This window comes from Schistocerca serialis, chromosome 1 (assembly GCF_023864345.2).
Source record: "Schistocerca serialis cubense isolate TAMUIC-IGC-003099 chromosome 1, iqSchSeri2.2, whole genome shotgun sequence".
Lineage (NCBI taxonomy): Eukaryota > Metazoa > Arthropoda > Insecta > Orthoptera > Acrididae > Schistocerca > Schistocerca serialis.
In genome coordinates this window covers 703,736,950-703,759,464 of record NC_064638.1, presented here as the reverse complement: position 1 = coordinate 703,759,464, position 22,515 = coordinate 703,736,950, and the positions used below count along the sequence as shown (strand labels likewise).

Sequence of the window (22,515 nt, the reverse complement as noted above, 5' to 3'; positions counted from 1 at the left end):
TGGTACAATTTAGTCTATTGTTTTAAAATATCATGGTCTGGAGCATTGTACAATACATGCATCGCTACTTTAGCGGCAGTATAGGCTGCAATGAAACGTACTTTACCTACAGTTTTAAAATATCGCGCTCTGGGACAGTGTACGGTACATACACTGAACGAAGGACGCCGTGGTAAAGCGCTGGACTGGCAATTGGGAGGAACGGGATTAAAAATATATTGAGGCAACGATGCCACATACGCGGGTGAGAAAACGATGTGTGTGTGTGCCCTGGTCTGGTAATTCCCGAAAGGCGGCCACAGCCAGGGGGAAAGAAAGTGGCGCCGTCAGCGATCGTGGGCGGCATTACAGCACGGGCGGCGCGCGGTCCATCGCGAGCTCTTGTGCAAGAACTGCATCTCCCACGCAGGCGGTGGGCGCGGTGGGTCACCAAACCGCTGGACCTGCGCACCTCTTCCGCCTGAGCCGCTGTCAGTCCACAGACGGCCGCCACCATGGACGTTCGGGTGAGTACGCGCGACTGGACCGCCACGGGGCCGCTTGCTAACGTCGTCGACTGTGCAAGCACTGAAAACTTCTAACATTTCAACCTCCTGGAGCAAATTAACGAACCTCGTCTCAGAATAGTAATAGCGCCCAACATCTTCAGTAATTTATTTGATGTATTCGAATGCGCTTTAGTTTTTCCCCTCTATAGCTTCTCTAATATGACAGACGTTATTCCCTGATGCCTTTAACATGTCCTATCATCCTTTCTCTCCTTCTTCTCGGTGTTTTTAATATATTACTTTCTTCGCCAATTGCGAGGAGAACCTCCTCAAGGCTTACCTTACCAGTCATTCTACTTTTTGAGTATCCATCTGTAGGACCACATCTCAAACATTTCGAGTCTCTTCTTCTTCGCTTTACCTACTGTGCTCCTAACGTACATTCATAGACATTTCTCCCTCAGATTAAGGTCGACGTTTGGTACTAGAATAGTTTTCTTGGTTAGGAATGCCTCTCTTACATATACTAGTCTGCTCATTGTCTCCTCTTTGCCTCGTCGCTCCGTGCGTTACTTTGCTGCGTCGGTAGCAGATTTGGTTCAAATGGTTCAAATGGCTCTGAGCACTATGGGACTTAACTGCTGAGGTCATCAGTCCCCTAGAACTTAGAACTACTTAAATCTAACTAACCTAAGGACATCACACACAACCATGCTCGAGGTAGGATTCGAACCTGGGACCGTAGCGGTCGCGCAGTTCCAGACTGTAGCGCCTAGAACCGCTCAGCCACCCCGGCCGGCGGTAGCACATTTGCTTTGAAGCCATATTCTGTAATCATTAGACTGTTTAGTCCGTTCAACACGTCCTGTAATTCTTCTCCACTTACGCCGATGGTAGCAATGCCATGTTTACCATTGATATCCTTTCACCCAGAATTTTAATCCCACTCTTGAACCTTTCTTTCATTTCCGTCTTTGCTTCTTCTATGAGCTTGAACAACAGGAGCGAGAAACCCTAGTATCACGTACTTTCTAAACCGAGTACTTCGTCCTTGCTCTTCCATTCCACTTGTTTCCCCTTGGTTCTTGTATATACTATACACGAGCCATCTTTCCCTATAGCTTACTACCACTTTTTTTCAGAATTTCGAGCTTCTTGTAACGTTTGTCGAACGCTTTTTCCGGGTCGACAGACACTATCAACTTGTTTTTATTTTCTTAAGGATTGCTTCCATTATCAATCAAATGTCACAATTGTCTCTCTGTCTGAAAGACAAAATAAGCATTATCTAACAAATCCTCAATTTTCTTCTCTGTTCTTCTGTATATCTTTAGAGCTTATACCGACAAAATCCGCATCCAACAGCATCTCTTTCCCGGTGCCGGCAGGGAGTTCTGACTTTAGGTTATGTAGAACTGTTTGTTTGTTACACGAATTCGTGTTCCTTGGCGACGGTTTTTTATGTGAATAATACACAGGAATTAATCAGTAGCATATTCTTCTGCTGCATGTATCAGCCTTTCTCTCTACTGAAATAGACTTTTCATCCCACTATTGAAGAAATTTTATGATTTTAGTCGTCACTACAAATTTGAGATTAATCTTCAATTCCCGGAATATTATTCGGTGAGAGGTTAGAAGAAGTTAAAGGCCGAAAATGCAAACATACGAATGATTCCAATCACCTCTTGGGAAAGTTCCTGGATAGGTGCTTTCAGTGGCACGTGCTCATGTGTTATCGTGTTGTGCTTCACGTGCTCCAGTATTTTCGACCTTTTTTCAGTTATGTTTTTCGTTACCAAACCAAAGTGTTGGAAACGTTTCGGGACTATGAGGTGCGATTCCAAAGCAAGTCGCTAATAGAGCATTTTCAAAGCACTGTTCAAGAATACGAAGTAGTGGTAAAGTAGACATGAGAGCAGACATCGAATGACTTCAGAGAAGCAGTGCGAGGATCAGCTCAGAACAACCCACACTGATGAGATTCTCAGGGAACTTAAACGGAAAATTTTGGTAGAAGGAAGCTATTATTCCCGCGAGATGCTGTTGGGCAAATTTAAAACAGCGGTATTCGAGGACGACTGTGCAAATGTCTACTGTCTCCTTCGTGAATCACGTGCATAGATCGTCAGGGTAAGATAAGAGACAATAGGACATGTATTGATAGTCATTCCTCCCCGTTCACAAGGCATAAGGGAATGAAATAGGAAAGGAAGTCGGGTGATATATAGTTATGAAGACTCCCCCTGTTCCCCTTCACGCAATGTGCAGTATCTGATGCTGTGGATATACACTCTAAGAGAGAGAAAAAGAAGACGCACCACGAAGGAATTATCCGAATGGGACGGAAATAGGTGGAAGTGATGTACGAGGGCTATCCACAAGTACATTACGTTTTGGAATTAAAAATAAATAAAGGATTGGAAATTTTTTTTATTATATACAGATGAAAGCCACACTTCAATACTACTTTTCTACATAGTTGCCATTTAAATTAAGGCACTTATTGTAGCGATGGACGAGCTTGGAAATTCCTTCGTCGTAAAATTCGGCCGCCTGCGCCTTCAACCACCTGGTTACCTCTTCTTGAAGCTGTGCGTCGTCATCAAAACGCTGCATAGCCAACCACTTCTTGATTGCTGGGAATAAGTGGAAGTCGCTCGGTGCCAGGTCGGGACTGTACGGCGGATGAGGAAACAACTCCCACTTTAAAATATTCGAGAACTTCACGAGTGGCATTTGCCGTGTGAGCCCGGGCGTTGTCGTGAATCAGCAAGATCTTTGAGCCAAACTTTCCCCTGCGCTTGCTTTGTATTGCTCTTCTGAGGTGGTGCAGAGTTCGGCAATACCTTTGAGAGTTTATTGTAGTGCCTCTTTCCAGGAAATCCACAAAAATCGTATTTCTACCGGGTTACTGATTAACCACATGGTTGAAGGCGCAGGCGGCCGAATTTTACGACGAAGGAATTTCCAAGCTCGTCCATCGCTACGATAAGTGCCTTAATTTAAATGGCAACTATGTAGAAAAGTAGTATTTAAGTGTGGCTTTCATCTGTATATAATTAAAAAAATTTCCAATACTTTATTTATTTTTAATTCCAAAACGTAATGTACTTTGTGGATAGCCCTCGTACATATACAGAAACACTTACAGCACAGCGGTTCGTCGACGTATTCTACGTCCCGTTTTGTTGCCCTTCATGGCAAGCCATCCTGCCCTTACATTTAGGCAAGATAGCGTCAGCCAGCACACGGCTAGAGTTTCTACTGCTTGTCCTCATGCTTGCCAAACCCTACCTTGGACAGCAGCAAGGAGTCGCTGGATTTCTCCCCAATTAAGAACGGTTGCAACGTTATGGACTGGGCCCTCCAATCAACTCGAGATTTTGACCATCTCACGCGCCAATTGGTCAGATTTTGGCAAGATATCCCTCACGAGGACATCCAATAACTCTGTCAATCAATGTTAGGCGAATAACTGCTTGCGTAAAGGTTGGGTTGGGCTGTTTGGAGGAAGAGACCAAACAGCGAGGTCATAGGTCTCATCGGATTAGGGAAGGACGGGGAAGGTAGTCGGCCGTGCCATCCCGGCATTTGCCTGGAGCGACTGTCTTGTGACAGCTAGAGTGAGAGCACCAGCAGCAGCGAGTACTGTTTGTATAAAGCGTTTTTGTACTTATTTGCTGCGCTTAGCTTTTAAATAGTTTTTCTGGGAAAACCTAGCGTAGTTTTCGCGTCTCGTATTTCAGTGAGTGTTTCTTGATTATCAGAGTAGCTCATCAGAAGATTATCTTGGGAATTTGTCACCGTATAGAGAAGGGTAAACATAGTCATGTGTAGGGACTGTGGTTGTTGTGAGCGGACACAAGGAGAATTGGCCACTCTTCGGGGGCAGGTGGTTTGTCTGTTAGGCTCATCGAGCTCGAGGCGCAGGCGTCGGCTCGTAGTGGCGTTGGGGCAACTGTGGTGAGACCTATGCCTACTTCGGTGGCCTTGGAATCACATGGAACCCCTGATGTCGCTGCGTCTTCCGGCAGTGAGCATCTTACCGGTCAGCCATCACTCCAGGGTGAATGGCGGACAGTGGTGGGCTCGCGCGTGCCTGGCCGAAAGGCAAAGGTGGGATCTGGCCGCGTGGCAGCTGCCTTACCCCTTTCCAACAGGTACGGGGTGCTTCCTAGTGGTGATGACATCGTTTCCGAGCCACCACAGGATGCCTCGCCTGTTGGGCCAGTGGCCGATTCTCCGGCAAGGTCCCGACAGTCACAGAGGGCGGGCCTATTAGTTATAGGGAGCTCCAACGTTAGGCGGGTTATGGAGCGCCTCAGGAAAATAGGGGGTAGGTCGGGGAAGAATGCCAGTGTGCACTCGGTGTGCTTGCCGGGGGGTCTCGTCCGTAATGTGGAGGAGGCCCTTCCGGCAGCTATTGAACGCACTGGGTGTGACCGGCTGCAGATAGTAGCACATGTCGGAACGAATGACGCCTGCCGCTTGGGTTCTGCGGCCATCCTTGGTTCCTTCCGGCGGCTGGCTGATTTGGTGAAGACAACCAGCATCGCACGCGGAGTGCAAGCTGAGCTTAATATCTGCAGCATAGTGCCCAGAGTCGATCGCGGTCCTCTGGTTTGGAGCCGTGTGGAGGGTCTAAACCAGAGGCTCAGACGACTCTGCGACTATAATGGTTGCAAATTCATCGACCTCCGTTATTGGGTGGAGAACTGTAGGGCCCCCCTAGACAGGTCAGGCGTGCACTACACACCGGAAGCAGCTACTAGGGTAGCAGAGTACGTGTGGCGTGCACACGGGGGTTTTTTAGGTTAGAGGGACCCCCCCTTGGGCGAAACGATAAAATACCTGACGGCTTACCAGAGAGGACATTATCATCGTTGATAAAGAACGTCCGTCCTCAGAGACCAAAAACAGGAAAAGTTAACGTAATATTGGTAAACTGCAGGAGTATCCAGGGCAAGGTTCCTGAATTAGTATCTCTTATTGAAGGAAATAGTGCGCATATAGTATTAGGAACGGAAAGTTGGTTAAAACCGGAAGTGAACAGTAACGAAATCCTAGACACAGAATGGAATATATACCGCAAGGATAGGATAAACGCCAATGGTGGAGGAGTATTTATAGCAGTAAAGAATTCAATAATATCCAGTGAAGTTATTAGCGAATGCGAATGTGAAATAATCTGGGTTAAGTTAAGTATCAAAGGTGGGTCAGATATGATAGTCGGATGCTTCTATAGACCACCTGCATCAGCAACCGTAGTAGTTGAGCGCCTCAGAGAGAACCTGCAGAACGTCGTGAAGAAGTTTCGTGATCATACTATTGTAATAGGGGGAGACTTCAATCTACCAGGTATAGAATGGGATAGTCACACAATCAGAACTGGAGCCAGGGACAGAGACTCTTGTGACATTATCCTGACTGCCTTGTCCGAGAATTACTTCGAGCAGATAGTTAGAGAACCAACTCGTGAAGCTAACGTTTTAGACCTCATAGCAACAAATAGACCGGAACTTTTCGACTCCGTGAATGCAGAAGAGGGTATCAGTGATCATAAGTCAGTGGTTGCATCAGTGACTACAAGTGTAATAAGAAATGCCAAGAAAGGAAGGAAAATATATTTGCTTAACAAGAGTGATAGGGCACAAATCGCAGAATATCTGAGTGACCACCATCAAACGTTCATTTCTGAGGAAGAGGATGTGGAACAAAAATGGAAAAAATTCAGAAACATCGTCCAGTACGCCTTAGATAAGTTCGTACCGACTAAGGTCCAAAGCGAGGGGAAAGATCCACCGTGGTATAACAATCATGTACGAAAGGTACTACGGAAACAAAGAAAGCTTCATCATAGGTTTAAGAGTAGTCGAATCATAGCTGATAAGGAAAAGCTGAACGAAGCGAAAAAGAGCGTAAAGAGAGCAATGAGAGAAGCATTCAACGAATTCGAACATAAAACATTGGCAAACAATCTAAACAAGAACCCTAAAAAGTTTTGGTCATATATAAAATCGGTAAGCGGATCTAAATCCCCTATTCAGTCACTCGTTGACCACGATGGCACCGAAACAGAGGACGACCGAAGAAAGGCAGAAATACTGAATTCAGTGTTCCGAAACTGTTTCACTGCGGAAAATCGTAACACGGTCCCTGACTTCAGCCGTCGCACGGACGCCAAAATGGAAAATATTGAAATAAACGATATCGGAATAGAAAAACAACTGCTATCACTTAGTAGCGGAAAAGCATCCGGACCAGACGAGATACCCTTAAGATTCTACAGTGATTATGCTAAAGAACTTGCCCCCTTTCTATCAGCAATTTATCGTAGATCGCTGGAAGAACGTAAAGTACCTAGCGACTGGAAGAAAGCGCAGGTCGTTCCCATTTTCAAGAAGGGTCATAAATCAGATGCGAATAATTATAGGCCTATTTCGCTTACGTCAATCTGTTGTAGAATAATGGAACATGTTTTGTGTTCTCGTATTATGACGTTCTTAGATAATACAAATCTCCTTCATCATAACCAACATGGATTCCGCAAACAGAGATCATGTGAAACTCAGCTCGCCCTATTTGCCCAAGAAATTCACAGTGCCGTAGACACTGGCGAGCAGATTGATGCCGTATTCCTGGACTTCAGGAAGGCATTTGATACGGTTCCGCACTTACGTTTAGTGAAAAAAATACGAGCTTACGGAATATCGGACCAGGTTTGTGATTGGATTCAGGATTTCCTAGAAGAAAGAACACAACATGTCATTCTTAACGGTTCAAAATCTGCAGATGTAGAGGTAATTTCGGGAGTACCGCAGGGAAGCGTGATAGGACCTTTATTGTTTACAATATACATAAATGACCTAGTTGACAACATCGGTAGCTCCGTGAGGCTATTTGCAGATGACACGGTTGTCTACAAGAAAGTAGCAACATCAGAAGACTCGTACGTACTCCAGGAGGACCTGCAGAGGATTAATGCATGGTGCGACAGCTGGCAGCTTTCCCTAAACGTAGATAAATGTAATATAATGCGCATACATAGGGGCAGAAATCCATTCCAGTACGATTATGCCATAGGTGGTAAATCATTGGAAGCGGTAACGACCGTAAAATACTTAGGAGTTACTATCCGGAGCGATCTGAAGTGGAATGATCACATAAAACAAATAGTGGGAAAAGCAGGCGCCAGGTTGAGATTCATAGGAAGAATTCTAAGAAAATGTGACTCATCGACGAAAGAAGTAGCTTACAAAACGCTTGTTCGTCCGATTCTTGAGTATTGCTCATCAGTATGGGACCCTTACCAGGTTGGATTAATAGGAGAGATAGACATGATCCAGCGAAAAGCAGCGCGATTCGTCATGGTGACATTTAGTCAGCGCGAGAGCGTTACGGAGATGCTGAACAAGCTCCAGTGGCGGACACTTCAAGAAAGGCGTTACGCAATACGGAGAGGTTTATAATCGAAATTACGAGAGAGCACATTCCGGGAAGAGATGGGCAACATGTTACTACCGCCCACATATATCTCGCGTAATGATCACAACGAAAAGATCCGAGAAATTAGAGCAAATACGGAGACTTACAAGCAGTCGTTCTTCCCACGCACAATTCGTGAATGGAACAGGGAAGGGGGGATCAGATAGTGGTACAATAAGTACCCTCCGCCACACACCGTAAGGTGGCTCGCGGAGTATAGATGTAGATGTAGAAACCTAAATCTGGATGGCCGGACGCGGGATTGAACCGTTGTCCTCCCGAATGCGAGTCCAGTGTGCTAACCACTGAGCCACCTCGCTCGGTTGCGTAAGGGTCATAGGTGGATCAACGCGTTATAGGCTTGCTCAATTTGTGAAGCTCTTTTTCCTGAATAAAGCATCCAATTTTTCTGAAATTGTAATCAATTGTCTATGAGCACATGTACATCACATCTACCGATTTCCGTCTCTTTCGGTTGATTCCTTCGTGATGCATCGTTTTATTTTACTTTTTTTCTTTACTTAGAGTGTATATATATGTGAGGCGGATTAGACAGGCAATCGCAAATATATCCATAATGAGTAAGTATACCGAGGTGCTGTTTTCTCCAAGTTATAGCAAAAACATATGGCGAATTTTCTCACGTTCGCAAGTAATTTTTATGTTTATAGTCCACGAATTACGACACCGACTTTGTTTTCTTCTAATGAGACTATAAACTTTTTCTGTGGTATTTGAAAGAAACTTCTAGGAGAACCGCAGCTGTATAACATTTACGGATGAGACTTGATCAAATAATATCAAGATAACAGCGCCACAAAACAGGAGAAGAGGTTGCAGAATGGTCTGCCTTATTATATCAAATATAAGCAGCCATGTAACACAGATTCTGTTGGTGTGTTTGTTATCACGGCTGCTATACCAGGTGCTCAAAATGTTGACCTTAAGCATTGCTACACGCTGTAAAGTGATTCTGGAGGAACAATACTCCCTTTTCAATTTCATCTGGAGTTAATGGCAGCACAGGCTCGTGTTATATGGCATTTCATGCCTTCTGGAGTCGTCGGTATTTCCTAATAGATCGTTGTTTTAATTTTCGCCACAGATAAAAGCACTAACTGCTACGTTCGGTGAGTATGCAGACCGTTTTGCGTTTCCTGAAAGATCGTTCCAATGCTCTCCAAATGTTCTCTTAAGAGGGTCTGCCACTACACGTACCGAAGGAGAGGAACACCTGTCATATTGTTGCCACTCTGACTGCCCTGTGTCCAGTGGGACGCCTTACAATAACTGCGGCAGCAGCATTTCTTAGGAACTCGAGATACTTGAGTGTATTTAGATTTCCATCAATAAAATGGGGGCCAATGGAGTGGGTCTTAAAAAACACGCACAAATCGTTGGTATACCAAATGGTTGTTTTTATCCACTTCTTTGAGTCCGCGCTGGTTTTCAACTGATGATTAATAAATATTGCTAAGATTGACTTCTCCATGGCTTGTAAACAATGCTTCTTCCTTAAGCAAAATTTTGCATAGATGTGCCACATAGCTTTGCACTTCTTGTAATTAACATTCGGAGAAGTGTAATCAATTCTGGAAGTCATTGCCACAAAGCTGTACATGCAGTGGAATGTGAAGAGGATGAAATGCGATGGAATGCAGCTTTCGCAGAACACTTGTTTGTTTGATCCCCCTCGTACTTCCGAGATGCCTGTTAGTGACATTTTCAATGTGTGTTACTGCTGCTAAAATGTTAGTTTCGTTTCTTTCAGAGCTACTCCTCTTTTGCCTTGGCGTATTTTACTCTCCACACTTCCATTTTATAGAACTCTTTTTATAATGTTTGCAAAGACAGATCGTGCATTCTTCTCAGCATTCAACCGTACCACGTCTCTGATAGTTTAGTGACGTTCGCCATAAACGATATTCACTTTTTCACTTTCATATACATTATGAATGTCTCAGTAGTAATTGCTACAAAAGCAAGTTGCAGGAAGATCCGAATCTTCCTCATATGATATTTTAGGCTCTCCAGAATCCGATGGCCTAGTTGCATCAATGTTTCCAGTGATGAAGGATTGTTTACCTCCAGGAGTGCTTTTCCATTTAGTGTTTACCATCATGCCTTGCTTGAAAGTAAATTAGGAAAGGGTGTCACATCTGTGATCGAGTCACCAGACTGGTCTTAACAGGCCGCCAAATATGGGGACAGACACCTTTCGTAGACGACCACTTTAGTGACAGACGCTACTGATTTTTTAAGCCGCCGCCAACATGTAGATGGACGCTGATCGCGCAGCCGCTTGTTGCGTCAGACGCGACGTGAATTTTTGTTCTGCTAAATCCGCCGTACAGAATTCCATCCTCTCCGTCTTTACTATCGTTGAGGTATCACTGTCAGGAGAAAATGACACATCGGCCTTCTCTGAACGTTGACATTAGTATCTCATCGTCAGAATTCAGTGGAGCTTCGTAAGCGTGCAAGTCATCGGCGGGTATGTGAAAGTTTATACTTGCAATTCTTTGTGACGGGTGGAATGGCCACCAGAGTGCGTTAGTGTTGTTCGTGTTTACCGTTGTCACAAAGCCTGGTAGCGTATACAGGGTGTTTCAGGACCTCACCGAAAATCCTTGACGAATGATAGGTCGCAGAAAGAAGATCACTTTCTATCAAGGAACATATAGTCTTAAATGCGATCTTAATAACGAAAAACTATAACTGACGGAGAATACCGTTTATTATTATTAAACATATTGTGACTAATTTACATCAGTCTTTCAAAAAGTTCGCCCTGTTCCTCAATACATGCTGTACGCTTTCGTATCAATGCCCGTACAACTCTGAAGAATACACCAGGATTGGTTCAGATTTGGCGCAATGCTTTTGACACGTCCCTAAAAAAGGTAAAGGGTGTGAAGTCAGGCGAAAGCACGGGTCACGCAACTGGTTCTCCTCGTCCTATTCAGTGTTCCTCAAAATCGACAGTTAACTGTGCTCACACATCAACGCCGAACTGAGCTGGCGCTCCATCGTGCTGGAACCAGAGCCCTCTACGCACAGCAAGCGGTAAATTGTCCAGCAGTTCCGTGGTCTGCAGGAGCTGTAAGTAAGCCGCTCCAATAGGTGCCACTATCACAGGTCGTAGAACAGTGTTCCACAACCTTTGTTAGAGTGCAACAAGATCTTAGACCAGTGTTTCCCCAAGCTTTTTTAGACCATCATCCCTGAGCGCAACCAGATCTTAGACAGTAATCGTAAATCATGCTCCAGATCCATTCAGTTATAACAACAATATTATACTTCAGTCCTGGACTTTGCAATTACTTGTTTCTATTTTCATTGCTATCATAGACAAAAATCTGTTTTCACATCTATAAATCTAGACTCCCACATTTCTTTTCCGCGTTTCATGTGTTGTGTTCAGGTAACGAGAGAGAGAGAGAGAGAGAGAGAGAGAGAGAGAGAGAGAGAGAGAGAGAGAATGATGAAGTAATTCCGAGTGCATTTCAAGTACTAACTACCTTCTCAGATAAGAAAGCTAACTAGTGACATTGAGGGTAAGCACTTGTTACAAAACATGCTTTCCCTGCACTACTACTTTCCCTAGTGGCACTTGCTTCTCCTGAACCTCCATTTAAAATCAACCAAGTTAAAATGTGTGCACTATACCTACTGTTCGTAATTAGCTTGATTGCTGTAGTCCTTAATTCTGAATTAGCAGAAATTGGAAGACTTCGGACGGTTAACGCTTTGTGTCTGTCCACTCTAATAATTATTATCAATTATATTAATACTGTGTACAGCGCTATAGTAGCCTTATATAAGATGTTGCAGAGGAATGGCCAATATTCAGGGATATGATAGGAGTGATCATTCGGAGCAGAAAAGTCTAGTAAACATGAGGTTTGCCTTAAGAACTATAACCACTTCTTCATTTTCGATACTGAGGAACAAATATCTATCCATGTTTTGGGAGGAGACAGTATGGACCAAAATAAGAAAGAATTGTTTAGTACACTTGAGCTCTAGAATGCATAACTTAAACACTATGGGCACTTGTTCACCAGGAGAGATGTGTTCACACTAGCAAAGATAAGTCAATGTCATAGCTCATAAGGTATACATTTTACAGCCCTTATTTGCTGAACTTTTTTTCTTGTTTTGCTTCATACTACCACCTCTCAGAATATGGAAAGCAAAGAGCTTGCAGTAGAAGAGATGTGCTTCACAGCATCGAAGATGAAGAAGTGCTGATAGCTCTTAAGGTATGCATTTTAGAGCCTCTGTTTACTACTTTTTTTGTTTCAGACGATTTTTCCAATCATATCCCTGAATATTTACCTTTCCTCCTGGGACACAACTGCATACTGTTATCGTGCAGTCAATTAGTTTATTTGTCTCTCTCTATGTGAGCAATGAAGCAGTTTCTGGTCTACTGCAGAAACTATCTACAACGTGGAGAGGACATTTTCATGAGATTTTGCATTTGTTATATACAGGGTGTTTCAAAAATGACCGGTATATTTGAAACGGCAATAAAAACTAAACCAGCAGCGATAGAAATACACCGTTTGTTGCAATATGCTTGGGACAACAGTACATTTTCAGGCGGACAAACTTTCGAAATTACAGTAGTTACAATTTTCAACAATAGATGGCGCTGCAAGTGATGTGAAAGATATAGAAGACAACGCAGTCTGTGGGTGCGCCATTCTGTACGTCGACTTTCTGCTGTAAGCGTGTGCTGTTCACAACGTGCAAGTGTGCTGTGGACAACATGGTTTATTCCTTAGAACAGAGGATTTTTCTGGTGTTGGAATTCCACCGTCTAGAACACAGTGTTGTTGCAACAAGACGAAGTTTTCAACGGAGGTTTAATGTAACCAAAGGACCGAAAAGCGATACAATAAAGGATCTGTTTGAAAAATTTCAACGGACTGGGAACGTGACGGATGAACGTGCTGGAAAGGTAGGGCGACCGCGTACGGCAACCACAGAGGGCAACGCGCAGCTAGTGCAGCAGGTGATCCAACAGCGGCCTCGGCTTTCCGTTCGCCGTGTTGCAGATGCGGTCCAAATGACGCCAACGTCCACGTATTGTCTCATGCGCCAGAGTTTACACCTCTATCCATACAAAATTCAAACGCGGCAACCCCTCAGCGCCGCTACCATTGCTGCACGAGAGACATTCGCTAACGATATAGTGCACAGGATTGATGACGGCGATATGCATGTGGGCAGCATTTGGTTTACTGACGAAGCTTATTTTTACCTGGACGGCTTCGTCAATAAACAGAACTGGCGCATATGGGGAACCGAAAAGCCCCATGTTGCAGTCCCATCGTCCCTGCATCCTCAAAAAGTACTGGTCTGGGCCGCCATTTCTTCCAAAGGAATCATTGGCCCATTTTTCAGATCCGAAACGATTACTGCATCACGCTGTCTAGACATTCTTCGTGAATTTGTGGCGGTACAAACTGCCTTAGACGACACTGCGAACACCTCGTGGTTTATGCAAGATGGTGCCCGGCCACATCGCACGGCCGACGTCTTTAATTTCCTGAATGAATATTTCGGTGATCGTGTGATTGCTTTGGGCTATCCGAAACATACAGGAGGCGGCGTGGATTGGCCTCCCTATTCGCCAGACATGAACCCCTGTGACTTCTTTCTGTGGGGACACTTGAAAGACCAGGTGTACCGCCAGAATCCAGAAACAATTGAACAGCTGAAGCTGTACATCTCATTTGCATGTGAAGCCATTCCGCCAGACATGTTGTCAAAGGTTTCGGGTAATTTCATTCAGAGACTACGCCATATTATTGCTACGCATGGTGGATATGTGGAAAATATCGTACTATAGAGTTTCCCAGACCGCAGCGCCATCTGTTGTTGAAAATTGTAACTACTGTAATTTCGAAAGTTTGTCTGCCTGAAAATGTACTGTTGTCCCAAGCATATTGCAACAAACGGTGTATTTCTATCGTTGCTCGTTTAGTTTTTATTACCGTTTCAAATATACTGGTCAATTTTGAAACACCCTGTATATGTTTCACTTTTACCATGATCAATGTTTGGTACATAGCACAAAGTATCTGCGCAGTAGTTGGACTATGTGAGAAACCTGTAATCTCCACAATGCTAGTAACTGAGAAAAATAATTATTGATAACTTTTTCTTTGGGGTCATCATTCTTCTGATTGGTTTGATGCGGCCCGCCACGAATTCCTCTCCGCGCCAACCTCTTCGTCCCAGAGAAGCACTTGCAACCTACGTCGTCAGTTATTTGCTGGTTGCATTGGAAGTTTACATAGTCAATATTAATCTCACAAAATTGTGGTAGTAGTGAAGATCTTTTAAAAATAATTTTAGTTTCATTACTGAATCAAAATCAAATCCTTCTGTTTTTACCCCTCAGAAAATTTCATTTACCCCTCAGGGGGTAATTACCAGTAGGTTGGGAATCATTGTCCTAGAAGATGGTCGGCCGGGGTGGCCGAGCGGTTCTAGGCGTTACAGTCTGGAACCGCACGACCGCTAAGGTCGCAGGTTCGAATCCTGCGTCGGGCATGGATGTGTGTGATGTCGTTAGGTTAGTTAGGTTTAAGTAGTTCTAAGTTCTAGGGGACTGATGACCTCAGAAGTTAAGTCCCATAGTGCTCAGAGCCATTTGAACCTAGAAGATGATTATCCATCATTCCCGCCCACACGTTTACGGAGAACTTTCATTGGTGCACTCTTATGAGTAACCGCATGCGGGATCTCATAGCCCCAGTTGTGCCCGTTGCTGCTGTCAATGTCCCCGACTCGTCTAAAAAAGGCCTCGTATGCAAATAAAACGTGTGTGGAATGCATCATTCACTCTTTAATGGACAAACCACTGTACAAACTGCGAACGTTGTGGATAATTAACTGGTCCTAAAACGTACACCCTTTGAAGATGGTACGCGTTTAGGTTGTACACCTTCAATACTACCCACACAAACACGTTACCTTTTCTTGTAGCTTGGGCTATGGCACGCAACTACCTGAAAGTTCACTACCAAATCTATGGATCGCTTCACCCTCGAAATCTAGTGTTCTCACGACACGTCTGCTACCACCAATATACTGAGGGCGCAGATTCCTTGTTTCTCGTAAGCGTCCAAGAGTTGCAGCAAAGGTATTGTGATTTAGGTGTCTTTGTTAGGGACCCGATTTTCGTAGGTACAGAGAGCTGCTCTTCCACTTCCCCAGCCTCGCCTTAACACATAATCACGTTAGTGAGCTCATCAAATCCGTAATCCATATTTCACTGAGCACTAACAGCAAGAAACCTGAATTCATGACTAGTAAGCTGCATGACAATGAAGATACACTTTTACAACAACACGAGCTGAATGCAGCACTGGTGAGACACACACCACTGAAGATGCAGTATTACAAGACAGTCTGAGTGACAAAACTGATTTGACTCCACTTAAGAAAGCTTACTCGGAGCGGCGCAGCTGGTCGTTAGGTGGCTTTGCGCATCATGACCACACGTGTTATTCGTAAACGTCGGACCAAACCATACACAGGGTGAATCACCTAAAACTTGGACCGTAACTATTGCGGAAATGGAAAGTGCTATTGGCGTGTGGCTTCTACAGAATGGGTTGGTAATCAGGGGCACATATTGTTAGCCAATAAACAGATTGTAATAATACCTAGGTGCACCTTTGTGCAAAACATACACTTTTTTAAATGGAACAATGCCTGTTGACATTAAAAGACTAAACATAGGGCAAATTAGAATGTCAGTGGTGTTGGTTGCAGGATTCTTCTACTAGTCGTTTACGAGATATCGTATTTTAAAAAGGTTCTACACCCGCACTTGTTGTGCCATTCAACCTGCGTAGTTGCTAGGTACGATGTTGTTTCGTTTTCTTACAGTGCGCTTCTGTACCTTGAATGTATTGCGACTTGTTGGTCAGTTAGTGTGTTACAGTCCAAGCGGTACGTCGTGAGTGGGCGATGGGGTTTACCACTGCACAAAAAGCCGACATGCTCATGACGTACGGAGAGTGTAGGAAGAATGCAGTTCGTTCCTGTATGGTGTATGCGGCAAGAAATCGAAATAGACGATCTCGGAAATTATTTATTAATCTCTTCAACCTGATACATGAAAGTGGTGGAGTAACACCTAGACAACGTAACAGAAGGAGACAAGTGACGACAGAAAGAGGAAATTAATGTTCTTGCTGCTGTTGCAGTTGATCCGCTCGTTAGCATGAGTTAGGCAAGTGTCATACACATTATCCATCGACATAGGTTCGATCCGTATCACATACCTCTCAAAGAAGAGCTGCACGGAAACGAGTATGAAAACCGTGTTAACTTCTGTACATAGGCATTAAGACAGGATACTCCAGAAGTATCATGTATCTTGTTTGGTGGTGAAGCCACGTTTACCAATCATCGCCAGTTAAACCGCTGAAGTGAGCACTATTGGTCTGTTGACAAACCCCGTTGGCTTCGTCGGATGGAACGTCAGCGTCCATGGAGTGTAAAAGTGTGGTGTGGGATAGTGAACCATCAGCTCATAGACTTGTTTTTCATAGATGAAAGACTGAATGTGCACAAATGTAGCATCCTCCTAACGGACCACCTTCCATGGATGCTAGAAGACATTCCCCTACAGACTAGGAGAAACCTGTGGTTCTAATACGATGGTTGTCCAGCCCATAGTGCACGAAGTACTACAGCAAGTCTTCACGAATTGTTCCAGATCGGACCCAGAGGACCCGTACCTTGGCTAGCTCGTTCCCCAGATTTGACACCTGTAGACTTTTTTCTGTGGGGAAAGGTGAAAGACGCTCTCTACAAGGATATACAAACTACACCCGATGATATGCAACTACGCAGTACTGCAGCCTTCTCGGAGACCTCCGCTGAAACGCTAGCACATGTGCAGCAGTCGTTCCACACCAGACTGGAAGCGTGTATTGCCCCCGGCAGTGATCATTGTCTCTTTACTGGTCAGACTCCACATAACTAGAGTTGTTTTTTAGTGTGTGGTACCACAGGTATTGTACAAGTGTCAGTGTGGAAACTCTTCGAAATACTATATATAGTAAACAAGTCGCACTGGAATCCTGCAACAAACACCACTGACATTCCAATTTACTCTACTTTTAGTTTGTTAACGTCAATAGGCACTGTTCCATTTAAAAAATGTATGTTTTCACAAAAAAATACATTTTTTAAGTATTATTACAATCGGTTAATGGCAAACAGTACAACCCCCTGACTACCAGTCCCATCCATGAAAACCGCACATAAACAGCACTTTCCACTTCTACAATATTTGCGGTGCAAGTTTTGCGTGATTTACACTGTATTTTTCTTAACAAAAAATGACTAGTTCTGTGATCTATCATCCCTCAGAGTTTGTCGGTGAGATCGTGAAACATCGTGTGCAAGGGACATGAAGAGCCAAATGTTGAGTGATCACTGTGAAGAACATGGAGACGTATAGTCTTGTGAGACAACGTTTCGGCACCTGACAGAATTTGAAAGCGATTTCGTTGTAGGTGTTCATTTGGCCAGCCAGTCGAATCTTGTAATATTCATATTTGTGGGACATTCGGATGTGACAGTGGCCCGATATTGGAGTGCATGTGAAGGTGGGATCAGTCAGACTCGTCATCAAGATTCCGGTCGACTTCTTCTGACCAGCATAAGAGAGGATGGCCGTATTGTGCACAGAGCACATCATAACCCCTTGACGTCTATGCCCACCATTCGAGAACAAGTAATAGACTCCTTTCAACATTCCGTGCTATCCCACACCGTTGGTCGAAGATATGCAGCGACCAGATTAAGGAATTACCGTCCCATGCGTAGGCTACAAATAGTACCACAACACAAACAGCTGTGCTGAAGAGTAGCCGTTATGCTGACGCACATACCGCTGACGAATGGACTCGCAATGTGTTCAGTGATGAATCATGTTTCTGTGCTACCCAGGGTGGCCATTGTCGGCGGGTATTGTGGCGACCTGGGAAGAGGTGCCACTCATCTAATGTTTTGGAGAGGCACAACGGTGTTTTAACTGACGTCACGGTGTGGGAAGCCGTCAGGTATGAGGGCTGGAGCTCTGAGAGGACAATTGTGTCGCAGTTCTCGTATTTAATGGGTTTTTAATTGATTAGCTTTAACTAAAAACTGTTTCAACCTTCCATTCCCGAGCACTTCGCAAATAATATCGTTATGGAGCGGGTGGACCGTTAATGAAACAGAGGCCTAACATAAAATTCCCCGATAATTCGCAACAGAATATTACTCAAACGTCTTCTTGTGGCTCTGAATGAGCACCTGACTGTGAGCATACATGTAATTCCTACCATAAGTGTAGTTCAAATGTCAAAGAGCAATATCACTTTCAAAAAGTAATAAATTCTCTCTACTATGAAACATAGGAAAACCGGATTATAGCGTAAATTAGTAAATTAATCATCACATCTACACATTGTCACTCAAATACTGTACTTCTGTGAAGTAGAAGTCTTGTATTCGAACACTACTTGTGACATATATTCTGAAATCAGAAATACACTCAATGCGCCTTCTAATCCCCATCTCCGTATTAATAACGTTTCGTCAGTCTCACAAGAATACAATACTATGACTGACCCACTGAAATTTTACTCATGAGTTCCTTGTTTGAACAGCTACCTTCTGTACTCTCTTCGCGGTTGGGCCGATTGTCAGACTGCCCCTTACTGTGCTCGATAGAACAAGAATGGGACCACCTCGGGCGTCAACAAGGCCCCATTGCCGGTATTCAGGGTATAAAGCACCAGTTATAACAATCGTGGGCCAGCTTCCCTCAGAAGAGGACACAACGGCTTAATGACACGCTTTCCAACCGAAGCAGCGCAGCATCCAGGCCAGAGGCGGTGCAACATCATACTGATAAGTGGGCTCTTATTGCCAAGTTCTTTGTAATCACAACCGTCTCGACCAGTGAAGTTTCATATTGTTTCCTCCTGCACTTCTGGGTGCTTCACGTTTTTGCCAGCCGGCTTTATCCATTGTGGTTACAGGTGAAGTCGAACACAGTAATGACACATTTACTCTTATTTTCTTTGTACGTGGTGTATTCCAGTTAATAGCGAAAACTGATACAGGTGAAAGTATACGTAACCGGAAAACATAGGTCCGCAAACAATTCGTTTACGAAATGAATGTTAGTGCGTGGCTACGAACCGTCACTAACTTCAGATTGAAGTATTGTCCTAGACAGTACAATTCTGTTCGAAATTTAAGCTTTTGGATTAAGTCCCCACATAACTGGAGTCTAAATACGCTCATGGCTTATTATTCTCAGGGAATGTGGTTCATGCGTATATATGATTGCAGGCTTTCCCGGCGTATTTCAGCTATGAAATCTTCTCGGATTATCAGCCGAGTGGAGTCGTCGTCTTGTCGCAACGTTTCAGTGGATTCCGTATCCACCATCTTCAGGCGAAGTCACGGATATGGATACGGAATCTACTGGCTAATATTGCGCGCGAGAAACGTCTATGACAGAACCATGGTCTTTCTCTTAATCTGGAACGGTTTGTTATCAGCTCGTTGGTATAGGGATGCGACCTTATGACCTTTTGTGTTCCAGTTACGTAGCTGGACAAAAGTGTTCATAGGTTAGGCAGTGGATAGAAGGCTGTGAGGTAAGTTCATTAACCGAATCTAATGACTGTCTGTTCAGTCACTGTACCACTTATCGCAAAGAGTCATTACGAGGAACATGAGTCAGTGGTAAAAATAATTGTTGTTCGAGTTTTAGCAAAAGAGGATGTTAAACTGCCAGAAATGTTAAAAAGATGACATACTTAGCTCGGTATAACACATAAAGCAAAAGCTAGTTCAATCATTAGATGTGCCGAATCTTTACTACTGTGATGCAATAACAATCAAAGACGTAGCCCTAAGAATCCACAGTGTCAAGAGTGTACCGAGAATACCAGATTTCAGGCATTACCTCTCACCATGGACTACGCAGAGGCCAACGGCCTTCACTTACCGAGCGAGGTGGCGCAGTGGTTAGACACTGGACTCGCATTCGGAAGAACGACGGTTCAATCCCGCGTCCGGCCATCCTGATTTAGGTTTTCCGTGATTTCCCTAAATCACTCCAGGCAAATGCCGGGATGGTTCCTCTGAAAGGGCACGGCCGACTTCCTTCCCTAATCCGATGAGACCGGTGACCACGCTGTCTGGTCTCCTTCCCCAAACCAACCAACCAACCAACCAACCTTCACTTAATGGCCGAGAGCAGCAGCGTTTGCGTAGTGTTGTTACTGCTGACATACAAGCAACACTTCGTGAAATAACTGTAGAAATGACGAACGTATCCGTTAGGACAATGTGACGAAATATGGCGTTACTGGGCTATGGCAGCAGACGACCGACGTGAGTGCCTTTGCTGATAGCACATCGCATGCAGCGTCTCTCCTAGGCTCGTAAAATATCGGTTGGACAATAGAAGACTGGGAAACCATGGCCTGGTCAGATGAGACCCGATTTCACTTTGTAAGAGCTGATGGTAGGGTTCAAGTAAGGCGCAGACTCCACGAAGCCATGGACCCAAGTTGTCAACAAGGCACTGTGGAAGCTGGTGGTGTCTCCATAATGATGTTAAGCTGTGTTTACGTGCAGTGAAATGGGTCTTCTGGGTGTTCAGCTACGAGGAGACCATTGGCAACCATTCATGGACTTCATACTCGAAAACAAAGATAGGATTTTTACGGATGGCCTCGCAGCATGTCGCTGAGCCGCAATTGTTCGTAGAAGAACAGTCTGAAGAATTCGAACGAACGGTGTAGCCACCCAGATCGTCCGACATGAATTCCATAGAACATTTACGGGACACAATCGAGAGGTCAGTTCTGCACAAGTTCCTGCACCGGTTCAAATGGCTCTGAGCACTATGGGACTTAACCTCTGAGGTCATCAGTCCCCTAGAACTTAGAACTACTTAAACCTAACTAACCTAAGGACATTACACACAACCATGCCCGAGACAGGATTCGAACCTGCGACCGTAGCGGTCGCGCGGTTCCAGACTGTAGCACCTAGAACCGCTCGGCCACCCCGGCCGGCTCCTGCAGCGGCAACACTTTCGCAATTATGGGCAGTTATAGAGGCAGGATGGCTCAATATTTCCGCAGGTGACTTCCAACGACTTGTACAGTCCATGACAGGTCGAGTTGCTGCACTGCACCGGGCAAAAAGAGGTCTAACACGATATTAGGTGCTATCTTATGACTTTCTGTCATCTCACTGTACTGTACTGTACTGTTCTGTCTGTTTCTGGAGCTTGATGAGCATTTCCATGGTGCTCACGGGCTTAACAAACGAACCCGCAATGGTACAGCCTGCTCTTCTTTGCTTCTTCTGTATATTCTCTACCAATTCTGCCTGGTAAAGCATCTGCGTTCGCGGTCAACTGCCAGTTATTGCACTAGGCGCCCATTCTCTGCAGGTTTCCTGAATTTTGCAACAATTCTCTTTCATAACGTCCCTTTAGCCCTGTGCACGCTCTCAACCTTGTTTCCTTGTGTAGCCGCGTCAACTTCTTTGGAACTCATCTTGCACATGGTTTGCGGTACTTCAGCTTTTTACAGATAATTTTATGAATTCTACCAGTACTAACTTGAACCTTGTCAACTATCATTTACACAGTCACACGGCGGTCGGCACGAATTATGTCATCAATTCGACTTTCAAGTGGTCAAAACAGACTCCTGCATCTGGTCGGCCAGAACGGTGTTCGTCACTCACTGAGTCCCGACCATTTTTGAACTGCTCTACCCACTTGTAAAATTTGCACGATTCATACGACCTTCACCATAAACTTTAGACATTGTACAGTATATGTTCACTGGTTTCTAGCCTTCAGCAAGTAAAAAACGAATAACAGAACGTTGTTCAACTAATGTGGACGTTTCAAGCGGACTGGTCATCTTGAAATGTATTTTTGAGATTATAAACAAAACACTGTCGATACATCAGCTGATCAGGGCTCATCCCGGTGATGCCAACGTGAAGCCATAAAAGTACCAAACTTGCCATACTGGCAGTTTTTTTTCCCAGACCAATTTGTCTCTTTAATTATTGAATGACCCTCGTACTAAAGGGAATCTAATGAATGTAGGCTGCGGTAGCTGGGAAGGGATAATGAGATTTGTACAGGACAGACGAGATGGCAAACTTCTGAAAACCCCTCGCTCGTGGGGTTCACCCTCTGTCGAACTTGTAATTGCCTTCTGTGCCTCAGATCCAGCGTGAGGCCTCGAAGTTGTCACTTTGTCGGTCATTGAAAGCCGTTGAGGTTTGCTGTCTGTGTCTGCTCTTCCTCAGGGCGTCCGAGAATCCTCCCTAGACAAAAAAAGTATTACTGGAGTTCTGTGGCAACAGGACACAGCTGAGGCATTACGGGCCTAATACATCGTTGTCCTATATCTTTGAATCACGTGGCTATTCGAAGCATAGGATGCTTCTTTCCAGGACA

The 22,515-nt window shown here is 44.5% G+C and overlaps 1 protein-coding gene across 1 annotated transcript in view; it reads left to right on the top strand.

Annotated features, from left to right (window-relative positions):
• The first annotated feature begins 483 nt into the window (after nt 1-483).
• Nucleotides 484-22,515, top strand: part of LOC126458063 (uncharacterized) — a 78,793-nt gene continuing 56,761 nt past the window's right edge. The window contains exon 1 of the mRNA XM_050094867.1: nt 484-506. Coding sequence (XP_049950824.1) covers nt 495-506 — 12 coding nt within the window. The 5' untranslated portion in view covers nt 484-494. The remainder of the gene's footprint in view (nt 507-22,515) is intronic.